This window comes from Doryrhamphus excisus, linkage group LG10 (genome assembly GCF_037039965.1).
Source record: "Doryrhamphus excisus strain RoL-2023G ecotype Guam linkage group LG10, RoL_Dexc_Guam_v1.1, whole genome shotgun sequence".
Classification (NCBI taxonomy): Eukaryota; Metazoa; Chordata; class Actinopteri; order Syngnathiformes; family Syngnathidae; genus Doryrhamphus; species Doryrhamphus excisus.
In genome coordinates, this window is record NC_136366.1 from 10359631 (window position 1) to 10378913 (window position 19283).

Here is a 19283-nt window from a genome sequence, read left to right on the forward strand (position 1 = left end):
CTTAGTGCCCATGAGAATGTTGTAATGTTGTGGCACCTCTGGTTGTTGTTCTTGTTGTTGTTGTTGTGCTTTGGCCCTGTAGAAGCTGACTGGACTTGAGAGAAAGGGTCTTGATCTCCGGTCTAAATGTGTTTGATGGGCTTAGGAGTCAATACTCTATGTTTGCTTGCATCCAAGCATGGTCTACTTCACAAGGCTGTCATAATTAAGCAGAAAGAAATCCGGACGCTTGACATACTAGAATGTTCCAGATGAAATGACGGCAAGGCTGATCATTTTTTCCCCAATTCACAAAGGCTTGTAGACCCCCTCCCCCTGCCACGGGACCACTGCAACATGCACAGAGCATCAAATCTAGACTGATTGCTCGTCGTGACCCAGGGCAACACTGATGTCAACAGCGAACATACACTAAAAAAAAAGGTCACTGTGCCTTTGAAGCCCTCTGGTTTTGGTTTTCCACTCCAGTTCCCTCAGCTGGAGCTTCCGTGACACCAGAGTCCACAACAGATTTTTTTTTTCACAAAGTACATTTTCCAGCTGGGTAGATATCTCTGAGCTCTCCAGCGACGCTGTTCTGACTTAATTAGCGCTGAGCTGTGGTGTATGAATTGTGTGCAGCAGCAACATGACTCCCTGGTTTGTTTGAATAATGTATATAGAGCACCATTTTGTCAAATTTGGCTTGAAATGTCTAAGAAGGCTGCACTGAACTGAAAGCTCTGTTAAAGAGACTCAAGCCAGTCACGTTCTGGACTCCTGGCAAGCCTCGGAGCGAAGCTATATTTACTCACACATGACCTCAGTGCATGGTGACGAGAGCATGCTCATGAAATGGGCTTCTTAATTCCAAGTGGAATATCTCACGCACACATTGAGTATAATATTTGCCGTATGACAACAACTTTATGCTAATTTATGCTCAGGGCTGTGGACCACAGAGCCGTGATTGGTCAGCTTTTCTTCGTAAATAATTTCCTCTCCCATGAAAGCGTCAAAAAGTCCGCCAAAATAAAAGAAACAATGGGGAAAGTCTGAGCAAAGACGTTTGCAAATACAGACCCCTATATGATAGGGGTGTCACCAGACAAAGACAACTACACAAGACAAAAATAGTGAGCTGGCATTGTTCACAAATGGCATTTCTGCTACTTTACTGAGTGAAAGTTGACATATTAAAGGAAATATTGCATTATTATGTTATTATTATTATTATTATTATTATATGGCCAAAGAAGTTGGTAAATACAGACACCTACTGTATATGATAGGGGTGTCACGAGACAAAGATAAGTACACAAGACAAAAATAGTGAGCTGGCATTGTTCAACTAAATACTGGAACTATTAATGCTGACACCCTGACTGAAATGCTGCAAACGCTTGACAGACAGTGCAAATTGCCTGTGAGAAAATACATGGCAATTCTGCTACTTTACAGAGTAAAATATGACATTAAAGGAAATATTGCATTATTGTATTATTATTTATGATTTGTATTATATATTATCGTAACAGTGGTTTATTTGGTCTGTAAAAATATAGACAGTAATATTGTTCAGCGTCAAATTATGGGAAAATAAACATTTCAAAACGCACATTAAAAAGTTTCTACGGTCATATAGTATATGACTAGTATATGACTATATAGTATATAGTCCAAAAAGGCCAAAGTTAGCTATTTTTTCGCCCCCGACAATTTTGACTGCTCACTTGCAAATCCGTTTATCAATTGTCTTGTGTAAAAACTGCCATCCTCGACCTTTTCCTTACCGATTTCCTCTCAGTCTTGAGCTCCTGCAGGTAGCGCGAAAGCTCAGTGATGATCTGTGACGTTAAGTTCTCGGCAATCACCTCGTGTTGCCCTGCATAGTCGTTGAGTTCGTTGAGCGTGGTCAGGAAGGCTCGACAGAATGTGTACCTGGAACAAGTCAAAAGTAGTCGTCTCATTCAAGAGGAAACATTGTAGTTGGGTGCGTTCATGTCAAGCTTACTTGCTTTCTTCCTCTTCTCGTGAGTTCTTCTTGGGTTGGTACTTCTTTGATAAATTCCTGTTAAGACAAAGGATAGAGCTAAATAAATATGGCTGCTACACCACTGCCATTATCCATCTCTCGACACACACAGCCCCTTGTGGACCTGCCAACGCTCCGTGCTAGTTAATTCTGCAGAGTGCTTCCTGCTCCAGCAACGACGTCTCCATCCTTCTCCTCAGGCCATAAATTATTGCCCCCCCACCTCCCATCCAACCGAGGTTAAACCCAGAACCAGTCACCAGAAACAAGCATGCTTTTTTTCCTAATGTGGCCTTGTTCGGACGAGGGATGAGAAAGGGGATGCTGTCTTTCATGGATGCTCATAACAACATGCACACAACGCTGGAACCGTGTACGGTGGAAATTCAGTGAGCCGCTGTCAAGAAATTAGCAAGCAACATAAAAAGGAGAACAATATTTGTCAGGATGCACGAGACACAGGGGGGAGGAAAAAATCCAAGTAACGTTCGTCTGCACTCAATCCAGTATAATCTGCGCTCATCCCCGACGCCTCTACTCCCTGCTGGTGTGTGCATGCACTGTTGCTAGGCAGATATATATACTACTCCAGCTCTGCCCGAGTGGTCCTCTAATTATAGCACAAGTCGCCATTCAGTCACTCCAGCTCCAGTAGATGGCATTTGACAGACTGCCGGTCCGCTCACCGAGACATATACTGTAAATACTTTGAAGTACTATGCCACTGAGGATTTTAAAAAGTATTATCACTGCAATATTTAGGTGCAAAAGATGAGTCGTGCAGTATTTTCACCAATGCATTGACTAGACTTTGTGCATTGTGCATGTTTACACCAATGCCATTGGAAGAGGATTATTTGTGGATTAGTGCAGCGTGTAGCTGGTATGCTAGCTACTTGGAAATGCAAAGGCTGCATTTAACCTACACCTGACGGATACAAATTGAATCAAATATCAGAATTATTTACAAGAATACTGAGGGTGCAAATTGATATTTACAATATACATAAGATTTTTTTCATGAAAAAATAGTAGTTGTCATATTTTCTGCATTTACGTGCATATTTTGGAGGCAATGGGATGTCAGGGAACACATGGCAGCACACACTAGTGGTCCTGTTATCTCAAAATGACTTAAAGCTAAAGAAAAAAAAAAAAGAGGACAAATCTGTTGGGATTTGCCAAAAGGGGGTTGCTATGGCAATGCTGCATTGCTATTGGCTAGTGAGTTTGCATGGAGGGGCTGCTTTAGAGTCAATACTTAGAGCATTAACCATATTGCCATGCCTTTTTAAAGATGACTAATGGAGGAAGAAGGGGGGGGGGTGGTAATCTCCCCCTGTGTTAGCATGCCTTAGGAAGGCTGCTCATACACTCATTGAAAATGGGCGCGGGGGGGGGGATTGCAAAAGCACAAATCTGGGTCAGACCAGGGGTACATAAGGCTGATACCTACATGTCGCTATGGAAACACAAGCACCGCCCCCCCACACTCAACCACACACACACTTCCTCTTGCCTGAAGCAGAAGTCAACAACAGACACACGTGAGGAGAAAGCGTAGAGAATCCTGCACTCCTGTTCGTGTTAAGTGGTAGTATTGGTTTCACTCTGCACCAAGGACGGGGGGGGGAGGTTCAGAGGGTCACAGGTCAAGGTCAACTACGAAACAAGCTGCTAGAGATTCACTCATCTTGTCTTTTAATGGCTTGCGGGCAGATTCATTGGCTCAGTACAAATACTCACCTAATTTGCTTTGCATAGTTGGCTTCTATCTCTGACCTCTCCTTGACGAATTTGGTGTACCGCTCCAGAAACTCGATCCCCCACTGCGTATGCCTCTCCAAGTTGTCAAATTGATCCTGCAGGAAAAGAAGAAGTGGTGATTAATGCTGATCACATAAAGTACTAATCGTTTCTCTAATAAACAGTGGGATACAAACTAATGTTCCATGACACAGCTTTCAAACATTACAGTGAGAAACTGAGAAGACCGAGCTCAACTGAATGCATCAGTGGGTATGCCAACAAACAAGGAGAAAATCCTGTATTTACTCTATTGTATGATTACTTCATTCATATATTCAGTATTTATACACATCAAAGTACTGCTCTTTTTCTTGTTTTTGTTGGGGTTTTTTTGTTTGTTTAATCAGACATGCCGCTAATGGCCCTCAGGCCCCACTTGGGTATGTCATCCATATCAGCTTGCTTGGAACTTGGAACATACTAGGTACTAGAGCTAGTACTCCTTTGTACCTGGTAGCACCTGCTTTGCCAACAGCTGAGAAAAGTAATGTAAACTCTAAAATGACAATTGAAATCATTTAAACGTAGCAAACTAAATATTTTGGCATCTTTGTGTCTACTTCTAATAGAACACGGTGACGTTCGCCTTCAGTCTTCAGCCTCATTTGCAGCAGGAATTATTTTCCATGTGGCTACACTCGACCTCAGCTATCAGGCAGGATGCGTGACGGTGAATGTGTTTATTCTCGGACAGACAAAAGCATCTGACCTCCTCTTGTGAATACAATTTTGACCTAAAAAAAATATATATATACAGGGCCCGCAGGACAGTGTCCACTCTGACAAAACTCAAACGGCTATTTTTGATATCCTGTTCCAAAACACGTGATATAAAGGAAGGAAACCCTGTGTGTAGTTCACCCCCATTATAAATATGACTAAACAAACAACAACAGAAAGAGAGTTCTAGAATGACACGGGTACAACATAAACTTTCCATGATTACAGAAGCATGCTACCTGGGTGTAGCTCTGGCAGCTCCCCATCCTGTCATGTACCATATCTGGAGTATTAGTTTTTCAAATCCAGCCTGTCACAAGCGTCCAAACACATTATGACGACCCAGGCAAAGTAACTGATGCTTCTTTGCAGTGAAAAGTATGCTTACTGAGAACGGAAACTGCTGTGGTGGTGATAACTGACAAACACGTCGAGCATTTCAACACGTCTTGCATATTATAGTTCCTTTAGTGACTATGCTGTACGCAAAAAGATGAAAGCGGCCTCCACAGCGGGGTAGACAATATAGTGCTTTGAGTGGGTGATGGGGTGTGGGGGGTGTCCGGCAGGCTTTGTTAGCAAGTTTCAATGCGCAATCACTCATCAACAAGCCACTCAACAGACCAGATAAGGGTCTTCAAATGATAATGCTCACTCTGACTGGAAAGTACAGCCAAATTATCAGCAGCAAAGCAGAGACACAATCTGCATGCCTGACTGCAGCCACGTTGTTCATAATAAAAACCCTCCTCCCTAAAAAGGCACTCCTTCGCTACACACATAACTCACATTACCCTTTTTTGCAGGGGCACCATTTTATCCCGCTTGCCTCTGAGAATATCCAAATCCAGGTTAGTCAGAGACCTCATCCAAAAGTAGTCATCCACAAAAACATCTCCACAAGTTATCCAGGCGTACTTCTGGACTGGGAAGACTCCCCTCACACCTCAGAGCCGACAGACAAACTGTTGCAAGTAATTCCTGATTGTCGGGAAAGGTGGAGGAATCCAAGAGAAAGCAGCCGACACGACCGCAACCGCCCGCCCTCTTCTCCAACTCGGTGACAATGTGAAGCGGCCCGCTGCATTAATGCTCCATCAGGCGTAAGGTGGACTGGATGGGATGGAGGAGGAGGTGGACAGGGAAGGGAGTGAGTGGAGCAGAAGGAGGGAGGGAGCGGGGGGATTGGAAGGAGGCGGGATTACACAGAAAGGGATTACATTTGAGGGGGAGTTACTCTGAGGCCAGCATGGCCTTGGGATCTCCCCACCCAACCACTTCATTGTACCCTATTTGACATGTAAAACGCAGAAATGTAAAATAATAACACTGTAATCTCCAATAGGCTGAGCCGATTTGGTAGGAGCATCTAGCCAAACAGGAAAAGAGTTTAATTATGAATCACAGGCAGGAGAAGGGGGAAACTAATTATTTAAAAATGTGAAAGCTACCATTGATTCAAGTCCTTGACATTTTTTAGAAGTGTTTTTTGGAGTTCGAAAACATTCGTAGGTGGCGCTGTTAACTGGTACCAGCCCCAAATGTGATATAGAATTCTGAGTTAATAAATTGAATATTTTCACTGTTGGTGCATAGGAAACTTTTAATTTAAATGATTTCCTTAATTTGGATTAGTGTTTACATCACAACTCTTATGCTGTAAGCTAACAAGCTAGCCTCAAATTGATTCCAGAGCCAAAAAGTACCACTTCTACACCGAATGAGAGGGGAACTCCATGCAATGTTAAACGAACCTATTAGGCTTTTTCCACTTTTCTGACAAATAAAAGTATAAAAGTATTAGTTGTGTGTCATTACTGCAACCCAGTGACCAGAATACTACATGTCACTTGTATTTCAATAAGGAGTATCAGAGCAGTAATTATCGGGCCGATATTAGGGTACTATGACATCATACCAATAAATATGAAAACATTAAAAATAGCTCATATAACCGTTAAGTGTAGCTTCCATACTCAAAGCAGGAAGATGGACCATATAATGCTTGTAGTAAGTTTGAAGTTGATGCTGGGCAGCTGGAGGAACCCCATTCACTTTAATGAGGTATTTGTCATGTACATGTACTGTACGGCCGATAAAGCGCAGAGTAATAACAGCTTGGCATTTGAGGAGTGCTGTGAAGGGGGCCCGAACGGGGCCAACCCCAGCTTGTTATTGCAGGACCCAGTCCCACTCCCAGTGATGCAGGGGCTATTGTGATGGTGCACAAAGGAAAACAAATGGAAGTTTTGTATTATTCGGGAAATGGGAATGGAGTTGGAACAAAAGGAGACCCAAGACGTTACTAAATATACTGTACGTAGGGGGGCCCATGTGACTTAAAGAAAACAAATACATGGTTGTTCAAGGATCAGCCCGCTGACCCACAGCCCTTCCCAACTGCTGATGGGGATTAGGGATCATCTAACCGCATTGCACCACCACCTAATCGGAGCTAATGCACATTATTTAGCCTCCACTCCAGATTACTTCTCCATTACGCTCATCTACTGGGGGGCAATTTATCTGATCTGCAGAGATAACAGAGATCTAAGGTGGCAATGATTCTCCTTGCAGCAAATGACTCAATCAAATTAGATACAATCAACTTTAGAGGAAAAACACAACTCACCCGCTTTGTGGCTGATGATATTATTAACATACTCAAGTTATGTTTTAATCTAGAACGCTTAAACTTCTTTGTTCATGACAACGCTGATCATAGAAAAGGAGAAAAACATTCCCTGCATGTACACAGATAATTGTAAAGCAATTGCAGGAAAAAGTGCTGAGTCTTCTGGACCATTTAGGTCCATAAACATAACACAACCCTACAAGGTATGCGCTAACTGCAGACAACTTGGTTGAAAACACTGCATGAACACTCCCATGGACACCATGTCTTGTTGAGGTCAGGTTGCTGCTAAGACGGACAGAAGAAATTGCAATCAATACGCCATGAAAAAGACACACGAGGGGAGGGAGGGAAAGGCAGCTGCTTCACCGATTGACCAGACGGGACTTAAAAGGAAACTCCACCACCAAAACAAACTCAGAAATGAGCCGTCTCACGTTTACCACAACTTATTTGTACACTCGTTTGTAACACGGAGATTTATATTAGCATGTGTCAACTGAGTCTTGTCTGCGTCAGTGTGCCTCTGACAGGAAACCTGTTGAGTCAACGCAAAACAGATGTCCCGCCAGTGCAGGGGAGGGGGTGTGGGGGGGCATCTCAGCTTGAGGCGGTGCAGATGTTCTATAGGAGGGAGGACAATGTGACCTCAAGTCTATTGTCTTGAAGACAAGGGGACAGTAGAAGGTAGCTCTATAGTCTGTATCCAGCCATCCATCCGTTTTCTATGCCGCTTATCCTCATTAGAGACTATAGCTCTGTATAGTCTAGTTTCCGAAAACAAGAAGAAGGAAGACATGTCAGTGAGAGTGGTGAAATCATGTTCCACTCCAGTCCTGTCAGTGGCATTATGCTTTTTCCACTTGTCCGACCTATAAATGTTGTTGTACTCTTGTTGTAAAACGATGCCAAACTTTCAGACAATGAGGTCTGCGCATTAAGAGTTCGGGATGGCCCTGAACACTCGGTTTCAGAGTCTTTTTTTCTAACACAGGCTCCCTGTGACGTGACAGTGAGCCGGACTTCCTTATATGTACGAAAACCCAATATCAGTGCTTTCCGTGCTGACGGAGATTAAGATGGAGTCCAGACAAAACTAGCACAAGGCTAGTCATCCGTTCACATTCTGCTTCTGACTGTTGGGGTGGCAGATAACACACACAGTGAAGCACTGTGCTCCTAGGTCCGTGAGCTGGTCCGTGCACAGCCTGGTTGTAGGCGTACGGCAGCATGGACAAATATTTGGTGGGTGATGCCAAAGCCTCTCTCAAACACACATTCAGCTTTGTCTGAAGACGCGGGGTGGAATAATATCTTCATAGCCCAGAATAACCCCCCCAGGGTAGCCGATAGAGGTTTGTCACAGGAAAAGGGACCAAAGCTAAACACACACCTGCAAAGGGATGTTGGTGTGCTCAACATGTTCTTCGACTTACCTCCATGAGACTGAATCAACAGCACCTCTGCTGGCTGCAGCCGAGTATTACACCCATTTCCCTTCTAAAAATAAAAATACTTCCATTCCTAAATAGGATCAGTTATCAATATTTACCAAAGTAATCCTCGCAAAAGTCACAAAGCAAACACCGTGGAAGTACACTCACACAAACCTTATGCAAAATCACAGCAGCTGTTTGGTGACCTTACATGCAAGAGTTCTGGTTTGCATGCCATGCAGATATTTATAGTAGCAACACCTCAGCCTGTCTGAAATTTAAGATTATGTGCATGTACATGAGCGGACATATTATGGACTGCAATCGGACCTCGCTGCCTTTCCATCCTGACTCATGCTAACTGGAAGGCTTTTTGTACTCCACCTTTTTCCCACCGCTTCCTTTTCAGACTCCCCCTGAATCAAACCTCTTTCATTGAGTCACTTTCATACCGACTTACAGTGCTGGTCATCTTCATTTGGAGAAGCACCTGCAGATACTCTTGATAAGGGCTCAGCTTTCGCTCCTCTTTCTCTGGTTTCACTGAGGGGCTGTCCAGGAAGATGAAGAACTCGCTTCTTCTCCGCAACATGGTGGCGGTATTAAGGTTACCACAAAGTTAAAAAATACGAAAAAAAGTTTCAACTGAAGTCAGTCCATCTCATCTACAAGTAGACTTGCAGTCATCCATGTGTGGACAACCAGTAAGAACCATTTGATTAAATGACGTGGCTATTAATCTGATTACTACACCTTCTTTGTAACTAGCCTCACCGTCCAATGGGAGGCTGCCGTTGGTTGGATTAGAACCCTGCTGGGCCTTCAAACACACATTAGCCATTGTTCCAGCTGAGCTGTTTTTCTTCACAAAAAAGCTCTTTAATTCTTATATAATAAATTGTCTGAAATAATGATATGTACTCATATAATAACTTTTGAGTTGTTATGCACTTTGAGGTCCAGGAAAAAGAATATATACCATGGTATGGAAAAGTATTTGCCCCCCCTCTTGGTTTTATTTCTTGCTGATGTTTTTTGGATTATTGTCCTGCTGCAAAACCCAAGATGGTTTCAGCTCGAGGTCATGAACGAATGGTCCGATATTCTCCTTCATGGCTTTTTGGTAGACGGCAGAATTAATGGTTCCACTTATCACAGTCCCAGACCATCACACTACCACCACCATATTTTACTGCTGCTATGATGTTCTTTTTTGGTGGTCCTCTTCTTCTGGTATCAGCGCTGACATTGTTCAGTTCTGTTGGAGAATGTGAGTAAAAACTGGCCCTTAAGAGGCATGTTAGATGCCACAGGGCAAGCGTTTACATCTGCACTACTTTCTGATCAGCCACCATGAATAACATGAGTTCTTCCTTAGTGGGCTTAGAGCGCGTGGTCCTCTATTGAGGAATACCCATTGCCGTGAGGAGCTCAGGTGACTGAGTTGAACTGTTTGCGGTGTAATTTCCACCAGTGATTAGAGGTGAGTTGTAGCAACAAGAGAAGAGGCAGTGGTGACAGATTAGAGGCTGTAACAGTCTGCGACGGGAAGCCTTGAGTCATGGATAAAATTACAAAACAGCTTCTCCTCCGTGAGTTGTGAGGGGCATTGCGTAGTTGAGAACAATGGCTGAGACAGGTGGCACATCAGTGGATTCATCATTGCATTCCTTCCTCAAAGACACCAAAGACTACTATCTAGTTAAGTACCCCAAAGACCCCCGTAAGACTTTTCTCAAAGAATTGTCAATGCTATCCTACTTTGTTTCAATACTCCCATTTACTACAATCCCCTAACCTCCTTTCTGTGCTCCTCGCACCGCGGGGAACGGTGCAGGCCCTTCAGAGCCATTTTACAGTCAGTCACGGGGGGGTCAAAGAAAAGAGGTCTTGAAAAGAGGTCTTGGGGTGCTACAGCAGTGTCAGGGGTTCATCCACGGGGGGGGAGTTTTGGCTTGGCTCTGAACAATCTGGCAGAAAGAAACATACTAGCTCGGGTTTCCGGCCTGGATGTCTCTTGAGTGTCAAAGGAGCGACAAGGGATATGGTTGGACTCTTAGGGAGTCCCTGAGAAAACATTGAGGATATGATTCCAACAAGGCAGTTTTTAGAGCTGGGAAAGAATATGGCTACCAGGAGACTAACCTTGTTATGAATGAGTGTGGAGTCTCTGAATAACAATCAAATCTAAAACTTTCCAACATCAGGACACCACAAGAAATTAAAATTGAAATAAACGTCATCAACTCGGCTTGCTTACGTTTATCATTTATCACGGTATAAGTCATTTTCTGGAAGACTGGAAGAATCTATACCGGTGTGTATAAAAAATATCGCCCTGAAAGACAACTTACTTTGAGAAGGATTTCAGTCTTACCCATGCTGCCTCAGCAATGAGTACAAAAGCCCGAACACATAGTTCATCAAGATAGTCCAAAGCCTCGGTTCCCAGTTCCCATCTCACTGGAGAGAAGTGAAATCTTTAAGGTGAAACAAAGTGTAAAGGTGCATTGTTTCACTTGTGCTTTTTATAGTAATTGGACAACACGCTCACCTAATTCATCTTTAATGACAGCGTCAGTGCTGCTTGCCGAAGGAGCTAACCACACATTTTCAGGTCAAAACGGCAAAATAACTCATCGACATGAGTGCCCTTAAACAGTATTTTCTGTCAACGGAACATCTGAAAACCGTATAGACAAGCAATCTGCTGCTTTTTGAAAATGATGACGTTTCTGATATGTCGTCGGAAAGTGCGCTTTGATGTCAAGCCAGCGTAATACCTGAATATTCCGAGTGTCATGACTCACGACATTGTCCTGGTATTTTGTGTGGACAGGGCCTTAGACATGGATAAGCAGCAGAAAATGGATGTACTTCATAACTGATTCATATATTGTACTTATTGACCCATTTTTTCTATTTCATGACCTCAAACATTTTCTGCAATTTTTCAGACTACCGTGTCCGAGTCAGACATTCTATAATTGTGACATCATAACAGAACAGGTTTCAAATCGCTCTGCTTTTGGAATTCAGATTTTTGCTGGGCAGAATACAGCTGGGGTCTTGTTGAAACATTCCTTTTGATACAGAGTCTTTTCTGGTGAATTTACAAGCCCGGGACGGCGATGGATGGTTGTAATTTCATGGCTGCAGACGTTTCCTTTGTCCGTCTGCCTTTATGAGCACAGTGAATACTATCATCAGTGCTGTGTCGCTGCTCCAAAGGCATTCACACTTTTGGGCTCCCTTCTGTGTGGTGCCTGTTGAGATTCCTTCGTCATCGAGGTCATGGTATAATACGCATCAACTCAATCCATAGACAACTTGTGTAAAATTGTCCATTAATGAAAAATAGCGAGACACCCAATTCAAGAGATGAGATGATGCACTAGACTGGCTCCACTAAATAGATTTTAACATTAATTTTAAGAAAAGCACAATGAAAAAATATGACTGGACAAACATTTAATGTAATGTAACAAAACATTGCAGGTGCATTTTTGTTACATTTATTGCCCCACAAATTGACACTAAACAATACTATTGTCTGTATTTCTGAGACCAAATAAACCACTGTTGTGATAATATATAATACTAATAATAAGACAGTGATACAATATTTTCTTTAATGTCATCTTACACTCTGAAAGTTGTGGAATTGCCATTTCGGACATGTATTTTCTCACAGGCAATTCGTACTGCCAAACGTTTGCAGCATTTCCAGAAATGCTGCTTTTTCAACTGCATTAAAGAGCAGCATTTCTTTTGCAATACACACTGTTTCGCTTGTGTTTACTTTGCCTATCGATGTTGACTCGTGTTGTGTAGTTTTTTTTCCCAGTTGGGAAAACTGGGTCAGATGGATATGTTTGAGGTGGGAATGTTCGACTGTTGGGCTCACTGATGGGAAATATTTCCACACGCCGGCTGTGGCATTTGGCTTTGCAATCCTCCCAATTTCTATGACCCTGCACTGCTCCTTTTGCTGTGTGTATACACACGACCCGCCTCCCACCCAGAGACAAAGCAACTGTATGACTGACAAGAGGTCTTCCTGTCTGGTTGTGGGGGCACCAGTCATAGAAAACAGACACGTATGCACATGTTAATATACTGGATGGAAGTCAGTTTTGGCATTTCCATAGGGAGGCCTACAATTTTATTGCAAAAACAAACCAGGCTACCGCGCCAAAACAAATGAGCAAACTCAACTGTCCTTGCGCACCCACACATACATTCATCGCGGTCACGGGGGTGCTGGAGCCTATCCCAGCTGTCTTGGGGCGAGAGGCGGGGTACACCCTGGACTGGTGGCCAGCCAATCACAGGGCACATATAGACAAACAACCATTCACACTCACATTCATACCTATGGACAATTTGGAGTGGCCAATTAACCTAGCATGTTTTTGGAATGTGGGAAGAAACCGGAGTACCCAGAAAAAACCCACGCATCCAGGGGGGGGGGCATGCAAACTTCACAAAGAGATGGCCTAGGGTGGAATTGAACTCGGGTCTCCTAGCTGTGAGGCCTGCACGCTAACCACTCATCCACCGTGCAGCCTCCCACACATATAATAGACTTATAACATCTACTAAACTCCGCTTATGTCACAGTCTGGGAACCAAACGATGTCCATTGATTGGTCGACAGATATTAGTCACTTGATTGATTGAAACTCTAACATGACTGCAAGAGCTGTGTGCGTTGCTTCCCCGGAGGGAGCTTGTGGGAAGTTACGAAACTCAGGTCAGCAAGTGACATCGCAGTTTCCTGTTCACGTTGGGTGTTTAAGAACAACGTGGTGGCTCATTCGTCATCCGTCATGTTGCAATCCTGTCTTCCGATGCACTTTTTTTTTGCATGCATCCTTAGAATGCTTATATGGTCAGAGATTATTTTTTTTATCTCAAAACAGTAATATCACTAATATCTAAAACTAATATCTTAAACTAATATCTAAAACGCACTTGCTGACTACACCACAACATCCGGTCCATGCTTCTCTCATTACGATGATGTTCTTGTTTTGCTGCATGAGCTGGTTTAGGAAGACAAAATAACGTCTCCGGTGACAGCCACCTGTGAAGGATTGCCGTGCCCTATTTGGCGACCTGTTGCAAGGACTAGGATCACCATGACAAGTGTGTGGATTAGAGTCAAGACATCTGGCTACAATACAGTATGGTCTTCAAAAGCCTGGACTTGGTTTTCCACGAAATGTTTTCCAGAGGGAAGCCTGTAAAGGTAGCCTGAAGGCTCTGCAGCAGCAGGCGCTTGGTCAAGCAGCGTGGTAGTAAAGAAAAATACACTGACATCACAGGCAAAGACACCAAGAATGTGGAGCACAAGTGCTTGTCTTTGAGAACTTTGCACTATGTAAATTACTAGAGAATGAACAAGTCTCTCCTTACCTTTTTTCCCCGCTTTTTTCAAAGAAAAATACATCTGACTTAACTATCTCCAGACCACATTCTGGTTGCTTGCGAGGGAACAAAAGACTTGTCAAACTAAAATAGGCCGCTTTGAAGTGAAAACTTTAGCAAAAAAGTAAATAGCCTAAAAATAGTCTGTTCTTTGATTATTTCTGTTGCGGATAAGTGTAGTGCCATCTCCAACTAATAGCCTGGAATGCAAATTACAGTCATTGTAACAAAAGTTGCATGTGACCTTTTGTGATTAATAGGTTTTTGTCCATGTAAACATACCATAAATGTTCAGCTTTGATCAAGCATCTGTGATTTATGTATTTTCATATCAACCCCCCAGTAAAGATATTTTGATGTGAAAAGCTGTTGCTTTAACACAAAGGTGGCGGGCTGTATATACAGTATAAGGGGCTCGACAAATGCATCAGGGCCTTCCTGCTGCTGCTTCAGATGACAGCATCTTGTACTGACTTGCAAGCGTGTGACACGCACACAATCAACTCTGCCAGCAACAGACAGCAGAACAAGTACATTTTTCCACAACACTCAACAGGACAACAGGAATTCCGCATCTCAAAGCCTTTTATTATTGTATCATTAAAATAGCTTTGACACACACACATGGTCCTGTCATCCTCATTGTTATTGTGAGACGCGACTAAGCACGTTGACCTGAATGTCTGACTGACTCAAGATGACTACTAAATGACGCTTGATGGCAATTACCACCTTGAAAAGAAATGTAAGTGGCTTCAAGTGTGACTTAACAACACTGGAATTTATTCTAGTCTTTTTTTTTTCTCTGCTTTGTATGCGTTTAATGTGCGGGAAGCCCTGCTATGTAATTGGGAGTACTCTGTAGGCATGGTAACACCTTATTCAGGCTGGTGTATAGTCTAGTGAATAAAGTGGTAGATACAAGTTGCCTGGTACTACAAAACCAAATAAACATCAGGGTCCCTATTTAGCGCTGAGCCCAAAACAATTAACATTAACAGCTGTGGCTGTAGGCATCCTCCTTTTACTTAATGCCACAAGCTGTTATCTACCTCTGCATTCGCTTAAAAATCAAGTTACATTTGTCGTGCTGCTGTTTGCTTTGAATTTAGGGGTGCACAATCATTATCGATATCAGGGAATTATGATAAATAAATCAAATCTCATTTAAAATGGCTTCAATAACTGCTCCAATGAGGTGAGATTTCCCACACGCTATATAATATTCTGCAATAGGGGCACAAATAAAACAAGCACACAAACAACCTTATCAGCCACCTGAAATGCCAGCGCTGTGGCGTCTAAACGGTGCAAAAGGATTCACACCTCTGTGGTGTCACACCGGCTGCTCGCAGCATGTACCCGAATACAGTGCACTTTGCTGGGCCACAACAGGTGGTTCCCTACGTTCTATACTGTGGTTCTCCTGATAGTAGTGATGTGGCAGTAGTCATGTCATGATTATTGCATTAGGACAAATCAACAGGTACATTTGGTCAAATCCCAATTTCATTTGTTTCAATTGTTTCAAATGTTTCCTTATCTGTATCCTTATATATATATCGTGCATCTCTAATTTAAATCATCAACCATATTAAAGCTAGCTGAGCATGTTTTACAACATTGTTTCTTTTATGTGTGACGCTTTTTATGTATTTATATGCTTTTTGTGTGCTTGCCACATTATGAAAGTTAAAAAGAAGGCACGCTGATTACTTTATCACATCACACAAGAGTGTGTTGTGCTACAAGCGAGTACAACGATGTCTGGTAATACCAAGACAAACTAACAGCTTAGGTTTTAGGTTGTCTTTGTTACAACTTGCCCGTGTTCAGGGTTTGAAATCACACCAAATCAAATCGGTAAACATAGTCTGAATATCAGGCAGCACACGTTACAATATGTAGACTCTAAATTGTATGTAAGTGTTCTTTGTTTATATGTGCCCTGTGATTGACACAGACCCAGGGTGGCGCACCCCGCCTCTCACAACTGAAGCCGGCTGGGATAGGCTCCAGCTCACCTGTGTGGTATCAAAAACGTGTAGATGTCTGCAAGAAAATCTACATTTTCTTGGATTGGACAACATACTCATGCACCACCACAGTATAGCTACTTTAGCACGCCCCTGTGGTCACGCATATTTACATAGCTGCTAACAATCAGTGCATAAAACACTCATTCCACACATTGTGTAGAACTACAATGTCTTGGCTGCACTTCCTCAACAAACCAGAGCAGACGGTTGCGAGTCCTACACCTGTTTTGCTCCACATTGACAAGCCAACACTAGAACGCTTCTGCAAGGTGACACAATTGTTGTTGTTATATTTTGAGGGGGTGTGTGCCTCTGTGCTGCTCAGCTAAAATGGATGCTCCGTTTTGTCTTTTCTAGAAAGTCTCGTTTTGATGTTGCGGACAGCAGGCAGCGACGGTTGCAGCCAAGATGATGACATCAAACATAAAAGACGATAACTGTGAGGATGAAAGCATTAGCTTGCTAAGCTACAAATTAGCTTAAGTGCGCTTCTGGCTAGCGTGTGCACGTCCTTTTTTCCTACCGCCAGCGTATAACAACATTATTATTATGACTGTATTACCATTCTGAGTCTTATTATAAGACACTCACCCATAGCTCTGAGCCCCAGCTCATGGTTTCAGGACGATGTCCTCGGAATAATCCACGACTCACGCACACAATAACTGCTTTTGTTGTCTTTTCGGTGGTCGCCAGCCAAAAACTACAAGAGTAAAAAAAAACGACTCCCGTCTTGTGTTGGGCTTTTGTGTCAGCGTCTCATCTTGCCTGCTTCAAGATGGCCAAGATGTTGCAGAGTAATCCTCACACAGGATAGCCTCCCCTCTCAATGCGGTGTGTGTGCGCGCGCCCCCGCCTCCACTCAATGACAGCTGCTCCGTGCTGCGCGCGTTCACGATGCAGGGGGTGAGGGGTGAAGTGGTGGTGGGAGGTGATGATAATGATGGAAATGGATGGTGGGTTCTTGGCAGGGTTCAGAAAATAATGCAGATGTTGAGGTGGGTTTGAATTAGTCGATCCAATATCGATCCAAATATCGATAATAATCGATATTAGCGATACTCAGGGTATGATTTTTTTCTGAATATTTTGACTTTGGATATCAAAATTTGCAGTATCAGCCACCCGGAATTTTAAGTGAGGGATGAAAGCAGCCGGATGGTGGGGGTGTGGAAGTGGGGGAGGCTCCTAAATCTCCCAGGCACCCCCAGGCAGATGTTTCATTGAATACACACACCCCATAATAAACACCCTGCCCTATACTTTCTTTTTATGGGCTCAATCACACCGTAAACTCCATATTATTATTCTATTATTACATCTGACTGTTTACTTGACAATTGTAGTTACTACAACCGTGCTGTTCTGAGTGAGCCTGCCTTTCAGCATGGCGTTTAGAAAATTTTGGTTTGTTGTAGTTCACAAAAACACACCGCAGTAGCGTAATTAATGACTAAATGATCTTTTAATGTCCACAAAACCATGTATATTAGACTTGGAAAACAAAAATATGTTTCAGGTTCACTGCTATACCGCTCCAGTCAGCCGGTATAGGGTCCAGCTTCCTTGAAGCACAGAAGTCTGTGGTTATAATCACCCAAAAAATTGGACGACAGAGGTCAACAGGCCAAACTCACTACTGTATTGCTAATGCAACACCACCCTCTAGTGGTGACAAATGAAGAGACACCACTTGGGACACTGTTGTGGACACTTGTGTATTTCTGTTACTAGTCAAAAACTACTCAAAACACATTAAACTTGGTGTAGAAGTAGTTTAACGTAGTCGTATTATACACAAACGGATACACGGGTACCTTAAAGCAACCTTTTGTTCAGCATCGTGGTTTGGTTGAAATAATTTCAAAGCAATGGCTCATGATGACAAAGCCGTATGGGCTTTGTGGTTTAGATAAAACAAGTGGCTTGGATGTCTTATAGAAAAGGAGGAAGTCTACTAGAGATATCACTGGCAATAAATCTGCATGGTGTGATAGGAAACATCCAATGGCGAAGAAGTAGCCATGCTCCATTTTTGACACTTCTTGATGATGAAGCTTCACAGTCATTAAACACATCTTATCATATTCTATATATATATATATATATATATATATATATATATATATATATATATATATATATATATATATATATATATATATATATATATATATATATATACACATATGAACCTAATATATTCTATATTTGGAACCGTTAATTGTGTTACTGCATGGTATTTGTAACGTTTTTTTTTATATTTTAGTGAGGTAGGCCATTAGTAGTGTAGTGGTTCATGTAGTAATAATAGTGGCATCAGGATTCACTGGGGACCAGGACTCACTAGGGACCAGAGGACACCCTGGACGACCAATTGGTGTCACAAGACATGAGACAATACATGAGATTTGGTTTGTGAGATGAGATTTTACCATTATTTTTAAGAAAAGTACCATAAAAAAAGGAGCATAAATTGTGATGTAATTTAATTTCTACTACGTTACCTTGCATTTCCCCTTGTGAGGCTACACTCTTCTGCACTATGTGTGTGCATGTTGGAGGCCCCGCCCCTTGCAGACAAAGGCTGCCTTAAGGGCTCACTCTGTTCATGCTGTTGTTCTATGGAACAAAGTGAACAGATTGAAATCAGACACGCATGCGCATGGCAATATATTGAGGCCGGCAAAATTTTATTTTCCCAGGCCCAGATGCCCAGAAGACATTTTGTTCGTAATAAGAAATCTTGTCATGTTTTAATCTGGCAAGATCTTGTGACACCCCCCCAGTCCCTACCGAAGCCTTTCTATCATGACAGAACCACTTTACAGCCAGACCAACAGGTCTTAAAGACCCTGAATATTTCTCCTAAAGAGCATCCAGGTGTCATAATCCAGGCTACTCGCTGAGCAGGATTGATGATCGACATGTTCATGGTAATCTTCCAAATCACGTCAAGTAGATCCGTTCAGCGTGCCAGCAGACAGCCTCAGATTATGGCCAAGGATTGGATTAGCCCAGCTAATCCAATTATGTACACACCAGTCTCATTTCTGGGGATGGAGAAGCGAATCAGGTTGTGCCGCTTCAAGATTAAAAAAACATGTGCTGTTAGTTTATGGTAATTTATAGGTAGGACAAACAGGGCAATAAATACATCTGATCAGGCAGTCCGTTATGACACGAGCTGGTGACGT

At 42.7% G+C, this 19283-nt stretch overlaps 1 protein-coding gene across 21 annotated transcripts in view; it reads right to left on the bottom strand.

Moving 5' to 3' along the window:
• Window positions 1–16979, bottom strand: part of fnbp1b (formin binding protein 1b) — a 42164-nt gene extending 25185 nt beyond the window's left edge. For 7 of the 21 annotated variants that reach the window (XM_078794064.1, XM_078794062.1, XM_078794059.1 and 4 more), the window contains exons 1-4: window positions 9075–9221; window positions 3761–3876; window positions 1994–2050; window positions 1773–1920 (exon numbers count right to left, since the gene is read on the bottom strand). In XM_078794064.1, the coding sequence (XP_078650190.1) occupies window positions 1773–1920; window positions 1994–2050; window positions 3761–3876; window positions 9075–9206 (453 nt within the window). In that variant the 5' untranslated portion in view covers window positions 9207–9221. Of the gene's footprint in view, window positions 1–1772; window positions 1921–1993; window positions 2051–3760; window positions 3877–5337; window positions 5834–9074; window positions 9226–16677 lie in introns of those variants that run through there. The other 14 variants (XM_078794060.1, XM_078794056.1, XM_078794052.1 and 11 more) reach the window with 6 other exon arrangements.
• Between the last annotated feature and the right edge of the window lie 2304 nt (window positions 16980–19283).